General features: G+C 36.8%; 1 protein-coding gene across 1 annotated transcript; it reads left to right on the forward strand.

The window, feature by feature from the left end:
* Positions 1-217: 217 nt before the first annotated feature.
* LOC136832968 (pro-resilin-like) lies at positions 218-19506 on the forward strand. The gene is made up of 4 exons (XM_067094621.1): positions 218-222; positions 403-584; positions 1630-1776; positions 18713-19506. Exons 1-4 carry the CDS (start codon positions 218-220, stop codon positions 19405-19407), a joined length of 1029 nt encoding a protein of 342 aa, XP_066950722.1. The 3' UTR covers positions 19408-19506.
* The last annotated feature ends 3125 nt before the right edge of the window (positions 19507-22631 follow it).

Genomic DNA, 22631 nt, shown 5'->3' on the forward strand with positions numbered 1-22631 from the left:
GTGAACGTCCAGCGGCCCCCCAACCGCTGTCCATGTGCCAGCCTGGCCATAGGTCAAAGTTCCAGTTGTGCTCTTCCGCTCCAGAGTTTCAGTTTCTTCCAGGACCAGTGAACATCCAGCAGCCCCCAACCGCTGTCCATCTACCAGCCTGGCCATAGGTCTAAGTTCCAGTTCCGCTCTTCCGCTCCAGAGTTCCAGCTTTCCAGGACCAGTGAACATGCAGTGGACCCCAGCTGCTGTCCATCTGCCAGCTTGGCCATAGGTCTAAGTTCCAGTTGCGTTCTTCCTCTTCTGAGTTCCAGTTTCTTCCAGGACCAGTGAACGTCCAGTGGCCCCCCCAACTGCTGTCCATCCACCAGCCTGGCCATAGGTCTAAGTTCCAGTTGCACTCTTTTGCTCCAGTGTTCCAGCTCCTTCCAGGACCAGTGAACGTCCAGCAGCCCTGCAACTGCTGTCCGTGTGCCAACCTGGCCATAGGTCTAAGTTCCAGTTGCGCTCTTCCACTCCAGAGTTTCAGTTTCTTCCAGGACCAGTGAACGTCCAGCGGACCCTGAACTGCTGTCCATCCGCCAGCCTGGCCACAGGTCTAAGTTCTAGTTGCGCTCTTCCTCTCCAGAGTTCCAGCTCCTTTCAGGACCAGTGAACGTCCAGCGGACAGCCTTTGCCAGCCGGTAAGAAAGTCGATGAATGATGATTGCTGGCAAATAACTTTATTATTCATTAAATCTTCCGTCATTCTGTCAAATTTGGTATCATTTGGATCACTATATGCCAATCTATGCTGCCTATTCAGGCTAGGCTGTATATCTAGGTTAGGACGGCTATTTAAGTTAGGCTGTCTGTTTATATTAGGTTGTCTATTCAAGCTAGGCTGCCTATAGTCTATCGAGGTTAGGCTGTCTATTAAGGTTAGAATGTCTATTCAGGTTAGGATGTCTATTCAGGCTAAGCCATCTATTCAAGTTAGGCTGTCTATTCAAATTGGGATATCTATTCAAGCTAGGCTGTCTAGGCTATTAAAGGTTAGATGTCTATCCAGGCCAGGCTGTCTAGGCTATTAAGGTTAGGATATCTATCCAGGCTAGGCTGTCTATCCAAGTTAGGCTTTGTATTCAGCCTAGGATGTTTATTCAGGTTAGGATGTCTATCAGTCTAAGCTGTCTAGGTTATTCAGGTTAGGATGTCTATTCAAATTAGGCTGTCTATTCAGATTAGGTTGTCTATTCAAGCTATGCTGTCTAGGTTAATCAGGTTAGGCTGTCCATTTGATTATTTATTTTTCCTTTTCTGAAAACTGATCCCTGCTTTCTGTATGTCCCAATTCCTTCTATCACTTCTTTCAAATTAACACCGTAATATTCTCTGGAAGCTTGAATTTCAAGTCCTTGGCCCCTGTGGTGGGCTTGTCCCATGTGAATAGGGCTCGTCTTCTGAATAATAATAATAATAATAATAATAATAATAATAATAATAATAATAATAATAATAATAATAATAATAACAATAATATTTAAAAGTATCGTGGCCTGATGAGGAACTAATTTGACGTGATAAATAATCAAATACATTATATGGTATACTTCTGTCTGTATTCTCACCCCTTCCATCTGACTTTCCACCCTCTTGCAGCAATTCTTTCAAATTTTATCCTCATTGCTCAACGACCTCATAGTTCCAAGCCTGGCCTTTACAATAGTTTGAATTTCACTGAAACTGCACATTGGGCTGCCAGTTTCTTCAGCATACTCGTTGGCGACAAGTCAAACTCACGTCAAGGTCAGGCATGAGGGCAGGGTAGGACTGCTTGCTGATATTATGGGACTCATTTTTGGCATGTCAAAGCTGGTCTGGGTGTCGTAACCTATTAAGTGCTTGTAGAGTAATAATACTAATTCATAAAAAATATTCATTATACTGGATGTTAGTGTTTTTTACCAAACGGTATCTTCGCATTATTATTATTATTATTATTATTATTATTATTATTATTATTATTATTATTATTATTATTCAGATGAACCCTGTTCATGCGGAACAAGCTCAGAGGGGCCATTGACTTGAAATTCAAGCTTCATAAGAATATGGTGTTTATTCGAAAGGAGTAATAGAAGGTAATGAGGACTACTGAAAGAGGAGATCAGTTATTAGAGAAACAGGTAAATTAACATATTGATAAATAAATAACAAGCACGAAATTGATTGTAAAAGGGAGAACATTCCTTTTAGACTTCATTTGGTCATGTGCGTTTATATTCATATTTGTGGAGTCACTTGAATTGCTTTGAATGTAATTAAAAATTAAGAAGTAACATTTCCTTATTGTTTCCATTTAACATTTAAGATGTCAGGCTCACTGGCCGTGATTTGTGTAGTGCAGAAATGTTTACAAGAAGGTGCTGGATATGGTGACAGTGGTGACTTTCACAACCATGAATAGGAAATAATAGTGACATTGAGAGTGAGAAATAAGGTTAGGGGCTGGAAAATGAACATGAGATTTAATACGGTACGTACTTGCAGTTTTAATGTCCAAAGCACTCGTAGGACTTTAGTGGTGTAGTGCCGTTGGTGCACCTCATGTGGTGCACTGTAAGTATTATTTAAGGCTCTTTGAATGTCCCTTCGGCCCCTAGCTGCAATCCCTTCCATTCCTTTTATTTGACCTCCGCTCACATTATCTCTCTTCAGTCGTGCTTTCCACCCTCTCCTAACAATTGTTTCATCGTGCAACTGCTTTGAGGTTTTCCTCCTGTTACACCTTGAAAACCTTTTTACTCTTCAGTTTCCCTTCCAGCGCTGAATGGCCTCATAGGTCCCAGCACCTGGCCTTTGGCCTAAGTTTTATATTCCGTTCCTATAGCACCATTAGGCATTAGGTATCTGTTTATTGTATCATGATTGTGCAGTGCATGGGTCCTCTTAATCTTGACGTATTTTTATTAGACAACCTTTACAAAGCATATGAATGAGGGGTTCCACACACTGGTTTGTAGGTAGGTGGCTTCCATTTACTGATACTGTACACTATTATGCTGCCTTTACATAATCAGTACATGAGAGTTGCCGCCTATAAAGTTTGTGTGTAGGTGAAGTGTGGATATTATCTCACACAGCCTCAGAATCCCGGCATGCCTTTTGGTAAGGTATTGAGTGACATTTTAACCTCCTTTCCAGTATATCCAATGACACATTATTACATATTACACTTGTCAGGAAGCTTAGTTTTTTCATCTTGGGGCCAAATATTTTTATAAAAAATTCCTCCTCATTTCCGCAAGATTTCTTACGCAGACTTCTAAAATGCCCACCGTGATATTTATCCCTTCTTTATTTCAAGTACACGAATGAAATGTCAGTCTTAAGATGAGAAGGTATTTTAGCCCCGGCCTGGTACCTACCCCCTTTTGGAACGACGTAATGTGTCCGAAATGGAATTAAAAGTCTTGTCATATGTAACCAGAAGGATCACTTTGAACTTTCTCAGTGTTCTGTTAGACTGACTTTGGCACCTGTTAAGCTTTGAACTTTGAGCTTTTCGAATGTTCTGAAACGTATCTTTTAAGACATCTGACTGGATATAAATTATATTCAATCAATCATTTCCTGTGACACCCACGGGGATGAAGTCACGCCACCACATTCTGTTCTGGGCTAACTCCTCAGAATCTCCCCAACACTCATCTCCTGCTTCCCGCCTCATTGTCCTTAACCCCGTCTCCTTTTGGCCTACCTCTACCTCTTCTACCAAGGGCAACCCACCCCAGTGTAACTCGTACTATTCCCTGCCTTCTATACACATGGCCTAGCCACTTCAAGCATGAGAACCTAACATGCTCATTGACCGGCTGTACCCCTGTTACTTCTTTAATTCTGTTATTTGATATCCTATCCCCCCAATTAATTCCTAATATTCTTCTGAGTGCCTTATTTTCAAATGCTAAGAATTTTTTATCCCAAGTCACTTCACTGTACCATGACTCATGCCCATAAATCAAAATACTCATAACAAATTATATTCTATACTTGAAAATAATCTTGTAGAGCATCACCATGTCAATTACAGAAAAACCAAGCATGTGATATAATCAGTCAAATCTAACATCAGCAAAATGCCAAATTCTGTCCAAGAAAATAAATTCCCTAATCTTAGTAAATGATGCTCAACAAGTTAGAAAGATTCCATGACATCACGAAATTCACATGAATTTGGCCAGGCAAAAGTTTTGATAAACGAATCTAGTCATTGACTTACAAATAAAATGTGACAATACAGAATAAGATATCCACCAAATGACAACTTTTTTTTTAGAAAATAATAGAAGCAATTAAAATAATACATATATACTGTACAGTATATATATGTTTATGTATTTATTTATTTATATATATATTTATATGTGTGTATATGTATATATACATATATAATATATATATATATATATATATATATATATATATATATATATATATATATATATATATATATATATATATATATAATATATATATATATATATATATATATATATATATATATATATATATATATATATATATATATATATACATATACTACACACACACACTAAGCTCCTTTCTTGTTTTTTGTTCATATATCATTTTCATCTCTCACTATACTCCTGCTTACTTGCGTCTGTTTTTTTTTTTTTATTCTTTCATGTCGAATGGACTTTGATAATTTGATGGGGTATTTTAATATTGTTTCATGAAATATATGTGTATTACGAATGATATTAAAAATGGTGAAAACTACATGATGTCTCTTACTAACAAAGAAAAGAACGGTTTCAGGTGCTCAAATGTTCTATCTCCGTTCTTGATTGATAAATAGCCTCCTCTCTCTCTCTCTCTCTCTCTCTCTCTCTCTCTCTCTCTCTCTCTCTCTCTCTCTCTCTCTCTCGTTCAAAAAAAAAAAAAGCTCCTCAGTACTCATTTTTTAGGCATTTCCATTCTCGGCCGTTCTAATTGCCCTTTGAACCTACTGTATGAATTGATTTGACAGGAGCTGCCTATGTGATGTGATAAAATTAAATCTCCTGACCCCAGCATTCTCCATTGGAATAGGTCAGAGACCATTTCGAAGCAATTGGTGGGAAGACCTCGAGTTGTTGGGAAGACTTTTTTTTTTAATGAAAAGTGCTTTTGTTTTCATTGCATAGCAAGACTGAGGAGTTTTTTTTAGCGGGGGAGAGAGAGAGAGAGAGAGAGAGAGAGAGAGAGAGAGAGAGAGAGAGAGAGAGAGGAGGCTATTTCTCAATCAAGAAAGAAGATAAAACATTAGAACACCTAAAACCGTTCTTTTCTTTACTAGTAAGAGGCATCATGTAGTATTCACCATTTTTAATATCATTAAATGATCAAGAAAAGCATTATACTAGAGATGTCTCGCTGGAAATCTTATACGCTGTATTTTCCTTTGGATCGTCCTAAGAAAATGAGTGGTGTCAGTTGCGTAAGAAATATTTCGTACCTCTGACATGGATACGGACAAAATAATCTTACGTCGTTTTTAACTCGCGAATTAAAGATTGACGACCGCGATAGGATTACGCTTAAGTCTTGTTTTCCCAAGTTGCCGGCGGTCATGCATTGAGAAGCTCTCCTGCAGCCGGTCTCTGAAAGGCCCCCCGTAGTTGGGGGTGGGAGGTCCGTCAGTGCACCTCATTCGGTTTACTTAAGGTTCTTTGCAGCTTTCCGTTGGCCCCGTAGCTGCAACCCCTTTCATTCCTTTTACTGTACCTCCGTTCATATTCTCTCTCTTCCATCTTACTTCCACCCTCTCCTAACAATTGAGTTGTTCTTCATTGGATGGGTGGGTAGAGCTCTCGGCTAGCATGCTGTTGGCCCAGTGTTCGACTCTCCGACCGGCCAATGAAGAATTAGAGGAATTTATTTCTGGTAATAGAAATTAATTTCTCGTGATAATGTGGTTCGGATTCCACAATAAGCTGTAGGTCCCGTTGCTAGGTAACCAGTTGGTTCTTAGCCACGTAAAATAAATCTAATCCTTCGGGCCAGCCCTAGGAGAGCTGTTAATCAGCTCAGTGGTCTGGTTAAACGAAGATATACTTAACTTTTTTCCTAACAATTGATTCATAGTGCGACTGCGAGGTTTTCCTCCTGTTACACCTTTCAAACCTTTTACTGTCAGTTTCCGTTTCAGCGCTGAATGGCCTCATAGGTCCCAGTGCTTGGCTTTTAGCCAAAATTCTATATTCTATTCTGTTCTGAAACGGGAAACATTGCGAGTCCCCCCACCCCCACCCCACAACTTCTTAAGAGACCACAATTTAATCTCCGCGGATAATCGTGTAAAGAGAGCAGTGCGTTGCGAGCAGAAGATCAATAACCTCCATTTTATGTGCCTTTGACCATTGCAGCGTGACCATAATTTCAGCGATTGTTGCAACGCTGAGGCAAGACAGCAGGTCTTGAGCTACGCAAGGCAGATGGAGATTCCTATTGCCATGAAACAGACTTAACGGCCTCTGGGTCTGTAATATTGTAGCATTCATTTTTGAGGTTTTGTTGTGGAGATGGGGAAGGACCCTTAAAGATTAAATAGGGAAAGTTATCTGGAATTACTTGGGCGCACGAGTACACTGTAGCGAGGATTGAATTCATGTGGGTATTCTTTCTTAGCGGGAAATCGGGTATGATCTTTGTTTGAACGGGGTGAAATTCTTCTTATTATTTTATTGCAGTCTTTCGTGACCACCCACTCTTTCTTCATTAATCTTCATCGTACTGGTACGCCGTTAAAACAGATATAATTCCCTAATTCGTGTGTCTTTCAAAAACCACTTTAGTCTCATCGAGTTTAGGGCCTAATTTCCTTTCCTTTTTCTCTCTTGCTTATTTCCTTCAGGACTTAATCCCCTGTTCCTTCTTGTCTCTTATTTCCTTCACGCCTGAGCCAGAAAATGGTTTTAGTGTTTGTGCAAATCCTCTCTCAGCAACTTTCAAACAGCCAGCTAGACAGGATAAATATGCGTTCCTTTCGGCATTTTTTTTTAAAAAGCATCGGTTTATTTCCCTTCTATGTTCTTAAGAGTTAGAGGATACCTCGATAACTTTTAGACCTACCTGCTGCATTTGCCAACACAAAATTGCTGTTATATTGCAATCGCATATCGCATACTGAAGGCCTGACAGCTCTCAGAGTTGTTCTCAGTCTGTGGTGGTCAGGATAGGACCTAGATGCCCAAAAGTACATTCATTCGTTTGTGATTGTCATACCGAAATCATAGAGCTGAATTAAGCTTTGGTGTTTGATGCTGTTATTGGAACTTTTTTCTTGAAGACTTAGTGAAATGTAAATGTACAAAACATTAAAACAGAAATAATGTCCAGGTTTGTAAAAAATAATTTTTCATTATTCGTTTTCTTTAAGAATTCTTGGATTCACTCCGATGAGTGGTCGAAGTGATATGATTATTCTTCTGGTATGTTTAACATTTTACATCCGCTGTTTTTTCAGTCAAAATGGCAATTTGAAGTAGCAGGAATACTTTCCAGTTATGGCTAGTACTTAGCACTTTTGCTTTTTGTTCTCTGTATAACTGGTTATCTGACTGCATCTTGTGTTCTTGGTAACTATATCTCGCAGGTCTTTTGATGTTATTACGGACCAAAACCTTATTCGAGGCAGTATATAAAAGTCAGGTAAAGTACAGGATGATAACCTTCTGATGCTGAAAGGTCAGAGAGGTCCGTGATATTCGTAGCCAGATGCTGGAAGGCTGAAAAGAGACGTGATTTTGGTGTATTGATGTTGGAAGATTAAAAATGTTCATGAGATTAGTGGCCTGATATTGAAACACGTTATGCTAGTGTTTCGTTGTAAACGTTTAGAGGTTTGAAGAATCGGATGATGGTGGCGTGTAGATGGTAATGTTTTGATGTTTAAGAGTTAAGAGCAAAAATGAAATGAAAGTGCTTTGATTGTGAAAGACTGAGTAAGGATATAAAGTTGGATGTTGAATAAAAGATATTGTAGGATGCTGAGAATGAAATACATAAAGTTGCTGTTGTGACTTAGATTTAAGAAGCTGGCCTTGAACGAGCCTATCAATTGAAGAGAGTTTAATATCAGTAAGGCCTGGTTGAGTCGTATATACGCCAAGAATGAATATAAAAAATATAATAATTGAATGAACTTATTCATTAATTCAGGTTTAAAGGGGGTTAGCTCACAAGTTGAAAGTTGAATGAGAAATGCAGTGCAGTAATTGGTGAAGGAACCCATAGGGAAAGGGAGTTGCTATTAGTTTGAGAGCGAGAGAGAGAGAATTTCAGTTCAAAAATTAAATTTTCTGCTAGGATAATCTTACAGGTGCAGGTCGTCATCTTGGGTAACAAAGAACGTCGACAGCTCTACCGGAACTGGAAGATCTTATGGATATTGCTGTAGGTAGTGGATTGAGATAAGAATCAGTCCATTACCTGTTCACAAGTTTGCTGGATGTGGGTCCTATATAGACTCCCAGTTTCAAATAAAGACAAGTCTGAGTCTGTGGACAGTGACTACTATTTTCCTCGGAGAACCTGTGTAGTGTGGGTGATATCGTTCAGATATTGAAAGGATAAAGACATGATGTCAGCGTATTGCTACACAAATTATGAAGGAGGACGTGATTTGAGTATTCATCTGTATGGGGGCTTTTTTTTAAGGTGAGTCCCCTAGGCAGAGAACTGACCTATGGAATTGTTTAACACTGTGGCCTTGAGGTGGAAGCTGTTCCGATTGTTTAACACTGTGGCCTTAAGGTGGAAGCTGTACCGACTGGAGTCACTGAGACGGTGTAAAACACGTTGGTAATTGAATTTTCTCTAGATATTTGTTGTCCTCCAACATTACACCATTGCATAACATGGTATTCAGCGCGATGGAATGCCGATACGTTTTTCAGACCACGATGTACCCAATTCCACATCTGGGTAATCTTATAGAAAAATCGTGGTCTGGGGAAAGAGTGCTTAACCTCAATGATACAGTATTGATCATGCAATATGAGAATCGAGAAGCTGTAGCACGATCGGTGCGGGGAGATTAGATCGTGTGTCTTAGAGTATACTTTGAATTTGTTGCATACTAATTCATATGATATTGATGAGGAGAGAGAGGTATGTTATTACCTGGCAAAAGATGGGCCAGTTGCTTTTTTCCTACTTCCGTTGATACGAAGTCGTGACGGGACATACAGATTTTTCTCAAAGAAAAGTATGTTTAAATGTGAGTTCCTTATATGGTTATCGAAACGTCTTCATTATGACGCAGACAAATATTTCTTGGACTAGAAGTCGTTAATTTTGTTACTCTTTCTTCAAGAATCATCTCTTGAAGTTGAATAACTTTACTGTATTTTTGTTTTAGCTTTGAATAATACTGTAGTGTATAGTGACTTAGTCTTCCAGATTTTTGAGTCGGAAAAAAATCGCTTCGAGCCTCAAAATTTAAATCTTGTGAATTGTCTCCTTCTTGTATTTTATATTGAACTCCTCTTTCTCTCTACTGAAATATTAATTGATACTGTACAGTAATGTGCAGTATTAGGGAACATAAATGAAACAAAAGATGATATCTGTGTTTCCTTTCAACTTCAGTAAGTAATATCCATCTCTTTGTAACTTTTCAGGACTGTGTTGTTTATAGAGTCAACTCCATGAGCGTGAGAGAAATGTGAGTATTCCATTTATATTGTTTCCTCTCGCAATTTTACTGTTGATTAGCTTACTGGTTGTATCGATCTTTTCCTCGGTAAATGTTACTGTCAAAAGTTTTTACTAGTTTTCATGCTAACTACTCCAAGGTGGGAATAATGGCGGATGCTTGTTTTTTTTAATATTTATCTCGTCTGTCTTGCGCGTTACTCATGAGAAATTTAGTAAGTTTAGTGATTTTTTTATTAAGGCTATTTGCAAAGAGTTGCCGCCACTGTTTCAGTACTGCAGCGACTGAACTGTTTGTTTTTCCTTGCATCTTGATGGCGCGTCAGTATCCAATTTTGTATTGTTTTCATCCAGATTTAGCGTCAGACGTTTTCTTTTCAAAATCTGACGTATAAATCAGTCATCAGAAACATTATGGTGGTCATTGGATGAGGCTCCGGCACGGAAACAGTTCACTCTTAATGGTAAGATTAGATTATTGTTTATTAAAATGTGTTGTGGACGTTTTGCTCGTAGCAGCGCCGTTCTGCCTGTTTTAGTTTTCTGAGAAGAAAACTGTTGTGCCGGCTTTGTCTGTCGGTCCGCACCTTTTCTGTCCGCCCTCAGGTCTTAAAAACTGCTGAGGCTAGAGGACTGCAAATTGGTATGTTGATCATCCACCCTCCAATCATCAAACATAACAAATTGCAACCCTTTGGCCACAGTAATATTTATTTTATTTAAGGTTAAAGTTTTCCATAATCGTGCTTCTGGCAACACAACACCACAGTTCTATTTTTGATGGCCTTGATTATGCGCTGTACAGAAAACTCCATTGCGCCGAAGAAACTTCGGCGCATTTTCAACTCGTTTAGGGTGAAAAATTAAATATTTGAATGAGACGTTGTTCTGGGCTTGTATTTTAATAATCTGGGGTTTACAGAGATAATGTTGGCTTTGGTTCCTCGGCTGGTAAGTGACAATTTACTTATGTTTGTTCCCAGTTGTTTAGCAAAGTGCGTATCAATTATTATTTAAAATAATTCGTGACACCTCGTGTAAGGCTTACGTTTTTTGCCATGTTGGTTTAGGATTTGTTCATGAAATCCACTCACAAGAAGTCGAGGCTAGTTGCTCACAAGGGCCTCAAATCACGACTTCCTGTTCTTATCCCGGAAACTAAAGAGAATGTGTCACAAAGTACTACGTTAACACATACCCTTATGCATAACATGATAGCCAGAACCATCAGTCACTTTTATTGGGTGCTAGGTCACCATTCCCTACATGATTTCGTGATGTTAATGAATGGGTATGTTGTCAGACGTGCATGTTTCGTGTTTATGGTAGTTCATGATTTTATTTTTTTTATTATGAACTTGACCATATATATATATATATATATATATATATATATATATATATATATATATATATATATATATATATATATATATATATATATATATATATATATATATATATATATATATATATATGTTTAATTGGCTAGTGTTTTTCTGCGTTGATGACATGTTTTGTTTTAAGTGCTTGTAAACCAATCGATTATTCGACCAGTTCTCCTCATTAAGTGTCATAATACTGGATTACAACGAATTTTTTAAGGTCTGCGTTTAGTTTGTGAACATAACTGATTGCAATCACATTACATTGATTGCTATCGAATTCCTCTCCAGCCGAAGATGACAGATCACCATCAAGCAAATATCCTGGAGTTTTTTTTTTTTTTTTTGCATATCTCCGGCAAAAGTAATTCCCAGTTGCTAATTGTTTCAGAGTCTCTTCTGTCCCCGGGCTCATATCTTATTGCTGTTTTGATTTTTATCAGTTCTTTTGTGTCTCTTTCCATCTAGCTGTCCAGCTTTTTAAACTTGACCTGGCTCAAAGTTTCACCTTCTGTTTTAAGAGCAGATCTATAGGGCAGCACCGTGAATGTAGAAATTCTACTAGTTTGTCTAATTAACATGCGCAGTGAAAAAAATATTATACTGTTTCCTCCCAGTATCAAGTTCAAGAGGATAGCATAAGTTATAGTCAACTTTTTTATTCTGTCCAAAACGTAAAATTTAATGAATTTAAGGTGTTGTTTTAATAGATATTTTTGGATTAAGTGAGAGTTCTGTTAGAAATTGTGACCAAGATTTTCTGTCACAGTACAGAATGATTGATTAAGTCAAATTATGTGTTTTTGGGTTCAATGACCAATGTAATTATGACACCAATTATGGAATAATCACATAAAGTAATTAGTAAGTCATTTTTGGGTGGCTCTATAAAGTCCAAATTCGACTGCTTTTTCAGTGGCACTCGCTCCGTTTGTCTTTAAATTTTTAACATAAGATGAAGGTTATGCAACATATCCATTTCCTATCAATTTCTCATCGTCTAAGTGCTGAAGATTCTCAGGAACATTCTCACTTTCATACTTTCTCTCGGAAGATTTTGCAGTGCTTTCTCCCTGTTACTGAAGTTCTTATGTTTGTAAAAGAACACAAAATAATTTATTACTTTTTCCGTTTATTTATTGCGTGTACGTAATATACATCGTCTTCCGAGTTTGTTGTGTGCATGTTGCCATACCATTGGTTACGGAATGCGACTTCTTCGTGTTTCCACAGAACGACTGAACTGTTTCACTGAGTATAATAAAACTTGAGAAATGGCACGTGGGCTTCGGAATGTGAAAGGTTCGGGATTGCGCATAATGATGGAATTATTCCATAAATGAAAAAATGGGTTGAACAGAACCTGCGCATGGATGGTCCAGAATGGACTTAACCTTAATGACCTTCCTCGACGCAATTTTTGGTAGAGATGGATTGGAATTTAAGTGCCAGGTGATGTTGCTTCATGCCATTGCTGATGGGGAATGGTTGAACGCTTCGAAAATCGAAGGTACTTGGTTGGGAATCTCGGCATGTTTCTGTAGACATTTAGATAAAACAGTATTTATCTGCAGTTTATCGAGTTATTGGCTGAATTTTTCGAAAATTAAAGACTCTTGGTTGAGAATCTCGGTGTATTTATGTGGACACTTAAAAAAAAAAATAACATTCCTTATCTGCAGTTTATCGCATTATGGGAGGAATAGTTTTAATTTTTTTTTTTAAGTTGCTAAGTAAATAGTGATTAAAGATGATATTCAGAGTCTATTTATATGGTATATCTTTATTTTTCAAGGGGTAAATCGATATAATTTTATGCTTTTAATCAATTTTGTACCGTTGTTTCCCCGAAGAGTCTATATATATTACGTTGTATTTTATAGTTAGTTTGTAAGATGCTTCAAGTTCCTGCCTTTTATGCCAGTCGGTGACCATTGACGTTGTGACATCATTTACTGATATTAAAAAATCAATCAATCCTGCCTGTATGTTAAAGCTCATGCAGTATAAAACTGCTTAGTTTAAAGAATCATTTCAGAAACACTTAAGATTCTCAATGATGTCGTTCATATGCAACTTTGTCTGTTCACAGCTTTGTAATTACCCATAATCCCATAAATTTGTGCTTGCTGTCCACGCTACAGATACCAAAATGTCTCATTTTCACCAGATGGGAGAAAGCATATAAAGGAGTTTGTGTTAACTGTACGAAGAGCATATTCAAGGAAAGTCGATGCCTTTGTCGCAATGTTCCGTTTTTAGTTTTCTGAAAAGAAAACTATTATAGAGATGGCTATTTGTCTGTCCGTCCTCAATTTTTCTCTCCGCCCTCAGATCTTAAAAACTGCTGAGGCTAGAGAGCTGCAAATTGGTATGTTGATCACCCACCCACCAATCATCAAACACCAAATTGCAGCCTTCTAGCCTCAGTAGTTTTTTATTTCATTTAAGGTTAAAGTTAGCCATGGTGCCAAACAACACAGCCCACTACCGGGCCGTGGCTCAAAGTATCATGGGCCGCTGCTGAGAGTTTCATGGGCTGTGGCTGAAAGTTTTATACAGCATTATACGCAGTACAGAAAACTCGATTGCGCCGAAGTAAACTTCGGCGCATTTTTTACTTGTTTCTATTCGGCACCTATAAATCTCATTTTCTGCGCAGGGTGTCCATCCACGGCTTAGTTGCTTAAGTGTGAATATGACAGGGATTGTTGTCTTGTATTTTGTCGGGAACCACCGTACATTAGAGGAAACATCATATTTGTTGAACAGAAAATCTGGTACGAAATTCTTATACGGCTCAGTGATCTTTCCACCTACAGTTGAGCTTTGGAATTTTCTTCCTGCTTCAGTTTTCCTAAATCTTACCACCTTTGTAATTTTACGAGTCACATTCATTCCTTATGTCTTGTCTGCGCTGTACTCTACCTCCTACATTTTTTACTTTTTCGTGTTCTTCGTGTCTGGGCTAGAAAAGGGCAGTAGGTGGCAATTAAATTGGCCTCCACGCGCAAGAGCAGTATGCAGAAAGTCAGTGTAGCACATGCAGGTGTTCTTTTTATCACAGTGCGTATTAATATTTTTATGATTTTCTTATTTTTTATCACTAGTGAAGACACCTTAAGATTTTTTATTTTGATCACAGCTGCGCAATAATATTTTATGGATTTTTTATATTTTATCTCTACATAAAGACATCTGAGGATTTTTTATTTTTATCACAGCTGCATAATGATACTTTATTATTTTTTAATTTTTATCACTACGCAAAGGCTTCTTAGGATTTTTTATTTTTATCACAGCTAATGATATTTTATGATTTTTTTATTTTTATCACTATGTAAAGACATCTGAGGTTTTTTATTTTCATCACTGCTGCGTAATAATATTTTATGGAAATTTTTATTTTTATCACCACGTAAAGAAATCTTAGGATTTTTTTTTATCACAGCTGCCCAATGATATTTTATGGATTTTTTTATTTTTATCACTACATAAAGACGTCTTAGGATTTTTTAAATTTTTATCGCAGCTGCGTAACGATATTTTATGATTTTTTTTTATTTTTATCACTGTAAAAATCTCTTAGGATATCTCTTAGGATTTTTTATTTTTATCAGAGCTGCATAATGATATTTTATGATTTTTCTTACTTTCATCACTATATAAAGACATCATAGGATTTTTAAAATTCTTATCACAGCTGCGTAATGATATTTTTTTTATTTTTTTATTTTATCACTACGTAAAGGCATCTTAGGATATTTTTATTTTTATCACAGCTGTGTAATGATATTTTGTGATTTTTTCATTTTCATCACTACATAAAGACATCTTAGGAATTTTTCATTTTTATCACAGCTTCGTAATGATATTTTATGCTTTTTTAAATTTTTATCGGTATGTAAAAATATCTTAGGAATTTTTATTTTCATCACTACGTAAAGACGCTCTAGGATTTTTTAATTTTCATCACAGCTGCATAATGATATTGTATGATTTTCTTTATTTTTATCACCATGTAAAAATATCTTAGGATTTTTTATTTTCATCACTACGTAAAGGCGTCTTAGGATTTTTTATTTTTATCACAGCTGCGTAATGATATTTTATGATTTTCTTATTTTTATCACTATGTCAAAACATCATAGGACTTTTTATTTTCATCACTACGTAAAGACATCTTGGAATTATTTTTATTTTTATCACGCCTGTGTAATGATATTTTATGATTTTTTATTTATTTTTATCACTATGTAAAAATATCATAGGACTTTTTATTTTCATCACTACGTAAAGACGTCTTAGGATTTTTTTATTTTTATCACAGCTGTGTAATGATATCTTATGATTTTATATTTTTATCACTATGTAAAAATATCGTAGGATTTTTTATTTTTATCACAGCCACGTAATGAATCAACATCATCATCATCTCTTTCATTAGAACGAATGACTGATTGCAACTTAACATGGTCACTAACACCACCTTATCGGGCAAGATGAGCAGACCGGGAAACTAATACATCATGCAGGCTCCTCGTTATCGTGGCAATTTAGATAACGCGCCGTATCTTTCGTGACTCCCGTGTACGCTCTAGACCCGTTTAATACTTTCATATTTCCTCCTGAACGTTTTAAAATGCAGAAAACAGGATTGAGGAAAAAAAAAAAATTTTTTTTTTCGTATGCTATTTTCAGGTGAATTATTATGTTTTTCGACATCATCTGGGACACGTCATTGCTCCTCGGATGAATCTTTCGCGTTTTGCTAATGACTTATACCTGTCGTTTCTTCGCCGTATCCTATGAAATGAACCGTCCTTGATTAATAACTGAATGCTCCTTACATGCCACCATCTGACATTTATGGTTCGTGACTGGTATGGCCTCATTCAGCTTTTGTTACCAGGCATAATTTTTCGCCTTTTCTTCGGGATGTAATAAGCACTTGCACAAGAATACGAACACTTATTTCGCCGTAAGTTCGTTTTTTATACACGGTACATATTAAGAACCACTCATTTTGTTTGGTAGTTTTTCAGTTTTTTTGTAAAAGTAAATTATTGTGTTGGCTTTGTCTGTCCGTCCGCACTTTTTTCTGTCCGCCCTCAGATCTTAAAAACTACTAAGGCTAGAGGGCTGCAAATTAGTATACTGATCATCCACCCTCCAGTTATCAAACATACCAAATTGCACCCTTCTAGCCTCAGTAGTTTTTATTTTATTTAAGGTTGAAGTTAGCCATAATCGTGCATCTGGCAACTATATAAGACAGGCCACCACCGGGCCGAGATTAATGTATCATGGGCGGCGGCTCATACAGCATTATACCGAGACCACCGAAAGATAGATCTATTTTCGGTGGCCGAAGCAACTTCGGCGCATTTTTTGCTTGTTTTTATTTGCCCCCAAACACCGGCCTGTTAATTGCAGAGCGCTAAATTTTGTTACGTTCGCTGGAGTGGTCAGAACACTTGTATTTAGATAATTGTAAAAAGATGAAGATAATTAGGCGTTACTTGAAATTATGGTGGTCTGTCAGTCTTGTAACTGTCGCCCTGCTACTTTGGAACATTGATTTTAATCAGCTTTCCTCCAAACCAGTTTCTTCCCCCATTCTCCATTCCTGCTTTCTTGCTGTTCCACTTTAGCAATCTACTCTACATTGTTCTCCGAAGAAAATGGTTAGAGGAGTCTGAAGTTTAGGGCAGACTTTCAGATTTGCAGAGTCGAGATCATAGAATTTTCAGTTCCAAATTCTTTGGATAAAATCTAATAGTGTTATTTTTGAAGACATCGCACAAACTAGAGTACAATCTATATAATTGCCAGAATCTTAAACATAATGTTTTTGCCCAGATGTGTTAAGAATGATATGTATATATACAATGACATTATATATATATTCATATATTATATATTATATATATTCATATATATATATACATTTATATATATATACATATATATATATATATATATATATATATATATATATATATATATATATATATATATATATTAACACAAAGATAATTGTCCGAAGATGTTATAGCCTGAATGTGTGAAAGAAGAAATCTTTCGCCAATAAAATAAATTTAAGACGAACACAACACTTAAGATATTCATAAGGTGGGCAAAAATTCAGTATAGTTTGGGTATTTAACATCTAATCCCGTCAGTTATTCGAGAACATGATCATAATCATATCCTCCATGCCGACTGGGACACTCCAGCAGCTTTGTGAGTTTCCCTTGTGCTCATATATCTGGATCCCTTTATTTCTGGTAAAGAAACTGGCATCTTTCTTGTAAGCTCGACTATTGAAGACACTTAAATACAAATATAGCCTCTTCACGATTACTGTATCAAACAATTAAAAAATGCGCCGAAGTATAGAGTTTTCTGTACAGCTACTACAGCGTATAATCAAGGCCACCGAAAATAGTTCTCTCTCTTGGTAGTCTCGGTATGAGCCGCGGCCCATGAAACTTTAACCAGGGCCCGGTGGTGGCCTATCCTATATCGTTGCCAGAAGCACAATTAAGGCTAAATTTAACCTTAAATAAAATAAAAACTACTGAGGCTAGAGGGATGAAATTTGGTGTGTTTGATGATTGGAGGGTGGAAGATCAACATACCAATTTCCAGCTCTCTAGCTTCAGCAGTTTTTAAGATCTGAGGGCAGACAGAAAAGTGTGGACGGACAGATAAAACAGGCGCAATAGTTTTCTTTTACAGGAAACTAAAAATGTCATTCCAAGAAACTCTTATGTCTGTTCGGTGAAATAAAAAAAAATCACGGGCATCTTCCACATTCAGTGTGACCTCGCTTGGCCATGAGAACGGCAAGGTCAAATGGGAGGAGCCAAAGTCTGTTTCATGTGCGTGTCGTATATATACTACGACTGGGACTGCTATCATATATTCACCTCCATCCTGTCTCAAGTTTAGTATTCTGCATTGAAATTAAAGTCACCATGAGGACTCTCATTGTCTGTTGTAAGGAAAAGAGTTTTAAAATGTATTTTCTGTACATTTGTTTTTTATGGATAATTGTGTTTCGGTTTAAAATTTCTTTGGTAGTTTTTTTTTGCAATTAATACAGAATAAGAACGTTCCAGTTGTCCATATCATCAAACGTAATAATGGGTAGTTAACACCCACTGACATTCTTTACCAGTTAACAATGAGTTGAAATATAGCCTTAACAAATGGATGTGAAGATATATTTATTCATCGATTGTTATAATTAAATGCTAAGCATGCATGCGCGCTAGCTCATACAGTATAAGTATATATATATATATATATATATATATATATATATATATATATATATATATATATATATATATATATTGTATATATGTATATATATATATGTTTGTATGTATATATATATATGTATGTATGTATGTATGTATATATAAATAATTTATGTACTTTGTATGTATGTATGTATTTGTATGTATGTATGTATGTATGTGTGTGTGTATAATTTATAAATCCAAGACTGATAACTAGGAAATTGTCGGGCAAACTTCAAAGAAAAAATTAACACTTTTTAGAACATGACAAATAGTATACTGTTGGAGATAAGTTAACGTTAAAAAAAAAACTCTCCACAGCTCTTCTCAGCTTAGCAGCCGCTGATAATCGTCCTCCAAGCAACGGCTATGGCCCTCCACCAAGCAGTGCTTATGGTCCCCCAAGAAATGGATATGGCGTAGATCCTGCAATTGAAGCCCTGGCCGGGAACATCCCTGGAGGTGGAGTCCCTGGAGAGGACTACCCAATCTTGGCCTCTGTCCCAGATACTGGATTCGACTGCAATGCCCAGAATGTCCCTGGATATTACGCCGACACTGATGCTGAGGCTAGATGCCAGGTCTTCCACATCTGCCAGGACAGGCCCAATGGACGCCGTCAGCAGGACTCCTTCCTCTGCCCCAACGGCACCATCTTCAACCAACAGTACCTCGTCTGTGATTGGTGGTTCAACTTCGACTGCGCCGATGCTGAAGACTTCTACTCAGTCAACGAACTCATCGGAGTTCAGCCTTATGGTTATGGCGACGGAAATGGTAACCGCAACGGCAATGGCAACAATGGCTATGGCTCTAATGGCAATGGAAACAGTAATGGAAACAATGGTTACGGCTCTAATGGAAATGGTAACGGAAATGGCAGGAGGAATGGAAACAAGAACGGCAATGGAAATGGCAACGGTTATGGCTCAAATGGTAATGGGGCAGCTTCCGCTCCTAGCAACAGTTATGACGCTCCCTCTGCTCCTTCTGATTCTTATGGAGCTCCCTTCTAAAGGCAAATTAGGTACACAAATGAAAATGTCTTAGCTTTGAATACCACCGATATATTATTATCTCAACTTTTAATTTTCCCCGATTACCTTTTCTACTGTTATTTTCTGTCCTCATTTCTCTTGTATTACTTTCTAGCTTTTGTCTTTATCCTGATTTCTCAGCATGTATATTTTTGTATAATAAAATGAATTACGTATATAAAATATGTTTTAATTCAAAATATGCTTGCATATATAATAATGCATATAATGCAAGGTTTAAGCCATCTGTGTCTAAAGCGTGAAAGGAATTGTCTTTATATCTATGGTATAGATATATGAAACAAAAATATTCATATATTAATGCAGAACCTTTTATTTTTTTAAGTTTAGTCTGTCAAAATTTATTGCATTGTGTATACGGTCATCTCCCATCTCGGTTATGAAGCTCTCCATTTACAGAAATGTTTTACTTGTCATAATGGTTTTCAGCGCTTATGAATAATTAATTGCGCTACCTTATGTATGATCGTTATTCTGAAAACGAAGAGTCTTTGGTAATACGAGTATATGGAAAACATATGAGTTGTATATTTGCTTCAGGCTAAAATGTATAGTAATTTTGTGAGCCTTGTTGTTTCAAGCTAAAATGTATAATGATCATTTTGTGAGACTTATTGACTAGATCAGGGCCGTCCAAGTTGTTTAGTCTGAGGGCCACTCTTGAAAAAAAAAAAAAAGTCATGTGGGCCACCTGTTTGTATATATATGCATGTGTGTGTATATGCATATATGTATGCCTATAACATATTATTCAGAATTTAGGAATAAGAAATTGACAAACTTTTTGCAAGGAATGTTTCTTTTATTCAGGATAAGCGGCAAATATAATTTTTATGATATAAAAAAGAGAAATATACTTTTACTTATTTTTCTCTAGAGGGCCACTTTCAAAATCAAACGGGCCACTTTTGCCCCACGGGCATGGGGCTGGACGGCCCTGGACTAGATGTTGAAAATTAGGATTCTAGATGACAGATGATGGATGGAAGCAGAAGGCGTGGTTAAGTGAAACACCAAGCTATAACGATGAGAAGGAAGAGGTTGAGAATACGAAGGTTTTTGGTAAAAGGACCGATATACCAAGAGAAGCAAAGAAACAAATCAAAAAAAAAAAAAGAAAAAAAATTGTCTTCGAATTGTTGGAGGAGCTCTGAGCATGAAATCTTAATAGAAAGGAAAGATATCTCGGAAAGGTATTACATATGGAAATGTTTTCATAGAGCAATGTGCTGATCAAGATGCAGGATTTGTATGAGACATTTCAGCATTGGTGAAAATAATTAAAAAGACATGTATCCACTTCGAAAGTTCAGTAGGATACGTAAGTGGTGCCATTGAAAATTGATCGAAGGCTTTAAAACCATCATGCGTTGGAAGACGTAAAACCACCAAGAATTGGACTCCGCAGGGGATAGTGCCGTCAGTGCACCTCACGAGATTACACTGTAGGCATTACTAAGGGGTTTTTGCAGCGTTCCTTTGGCCCCTAGCTGCAACCCCATTCATTCCTTTTACTGTACCTCCATTCACATTATATTTCTTCCATCTTGTTATCCACCTTCTCCCAACAATTATTTCATAGTGCAACTGCGAGGTTTTCCTCCTGTTACACCTTTCAGATCTACCTACTCTCAATTTTCTTTCCAGCGCTGAATGGTCTTATAGGTCCCAGTGCTTAGCCTTTGGTCTAAACTCTGTATTCCACTTCACCAAGAATTGGAAGATTTAAGTCCATCGGTAGTTGTAGGGTGTGAGGCCATGAAGAGTTGATTGTCTTTCCAGCAAAAATTCTGAGAATTATTCGTATTGTCTTGTGATTAGCAAGGTTAACATCGTCATTCATGGGGGAATAGTTGCTATAGGTTAAATAAGAAGAATAATTTTTCCCTAGCATTTTTTTTAATGTGAAGTTTCGCCCGATAATTTTCTTCTGTGAACAAACTTTCAGGCTTCATTTGGAAAAAAAGTGCAGCTATTTCTTTAAACTTACTTGTCAGGAGGATTTTAAAAGTGCACTTTGCCTTTTAGATAGCCTTTTCAGTGTTATTTATACATGCTTTCCTGTGAAGGGATTCAGCAGAAATTGATTTAGTTGGTGTTACCTCAAAGAACAGTTAAATTGATAGATTGTTTGGTTCTTGGTCGTGGTACATGTAGTGGCATTATATAGTATATTCTTTCTAACACAAATTTTGCCGTTAACAGTTAATTCTTGAGGCTTTTCCGGCAGTCGTAAATCTGTCTTCGTTTTGATAATGAGGATAATCAAGATTTTCATATTTATTTTAGTAAAAAGATACTTTATGAGCTCTTATATTTTGGTAAGCAATTAGGATTGTCTTTCGGTTTTAGTTTTCCAAATATATGCATTCTTTAGCTGCACTCAGTTTTCAGAGGTCAGCTGAAAGTGACCATAGGCAGAAATCCGAAATTTGGGAATGTACAAGTTCAAGTCGACAGTAACTGAAAAACGGAGTATCGGTACGATTCGAGATATAAAAGTATTTTGTTACCAAATGTAATTTTACCTTTTACCTTTTCCCTTACCATTTATTCTTTTATCTTGCCATTTTCATTTCCATTGGAGCTATAATAACCTCTGTATTCTTTCCTGTTACCTTTTCCACTAGAGTCATATCCATTATTTCCATTACCATTTCCAATGCCATTAGCATTGTATCATTGTTATCAGTTTAGTTCGTTGACCTATTAGAAGTCTGGTATCCATTCAGTCGAAGTTGAAACACGAGTCACAGACCATGTCCTGTTAGTTGAAGATAGCGCCCTGTGGGCAGAGGAGGGAGTCCCACTGATGGCCTCCACTGGGTCTGCCCAGGCAGATTTGTAAGATGAGATAAATATGATAAATAAAATAAATAGTATCTGGTTTTTATCTCGTGTAAGACGTAATTAGCCCCCAAAAGATACCCGTAAATTTTGATTAGAACTCAACGTTTCAGTTACTAACTATTGTTGCGTAATTCCCAAAATGCAATAAGTCATTTACTTCATAAATGTTAGCGATTTCTTCTGTCCAGTTGCAAGATTTATCCTTGAGTTTTGTTTGCACTTCTTTATTCTCATTATATACCACTGTAACCTATAGATATTTGGTAAAGAAAACGTTACAAACTTGTGTAACTTCTTTATAGTTTATTGTACAAAAATATACATTTTGCAGA

Source organism: Macrobrachium rosenbergii, chromosome 51 (genome assembly GCF_040412425.1).
Source record: "Macrobrachium rosenbergii isolate ZJJX-2024 chromosome 51, ASM4041242v1, whole genome shotgun sequence".
Classification (NCBI taxonomy): domain Eukaryota; kingdom Metazoa; phylum Arthropoda; class Malacostraca; order Decapoda; family Palaemonidae; genus Macrobrachium; species Macrobrachium rosenbergii.

Bases quoted from the DNA above. Each gene is read 5' to 3' on its own strand.
- LOC136832968 (XM_067094621.1), top strand. The intron at 585-1,629 runs GTCTAAGTTCTA...ACCCTCTTGCAG, and splicing joins ATCCGCCAGCCTGGCCACAG to CAATTCTTTCAAATTTTATC. The intron at 1,777-18,712 runs GTCAGGCATGAG...AACTCTCCACAG, and splicing joins CAAGTCAAACTCACGTCAAG to CTCTTCTCAGCTTAGCAGCC.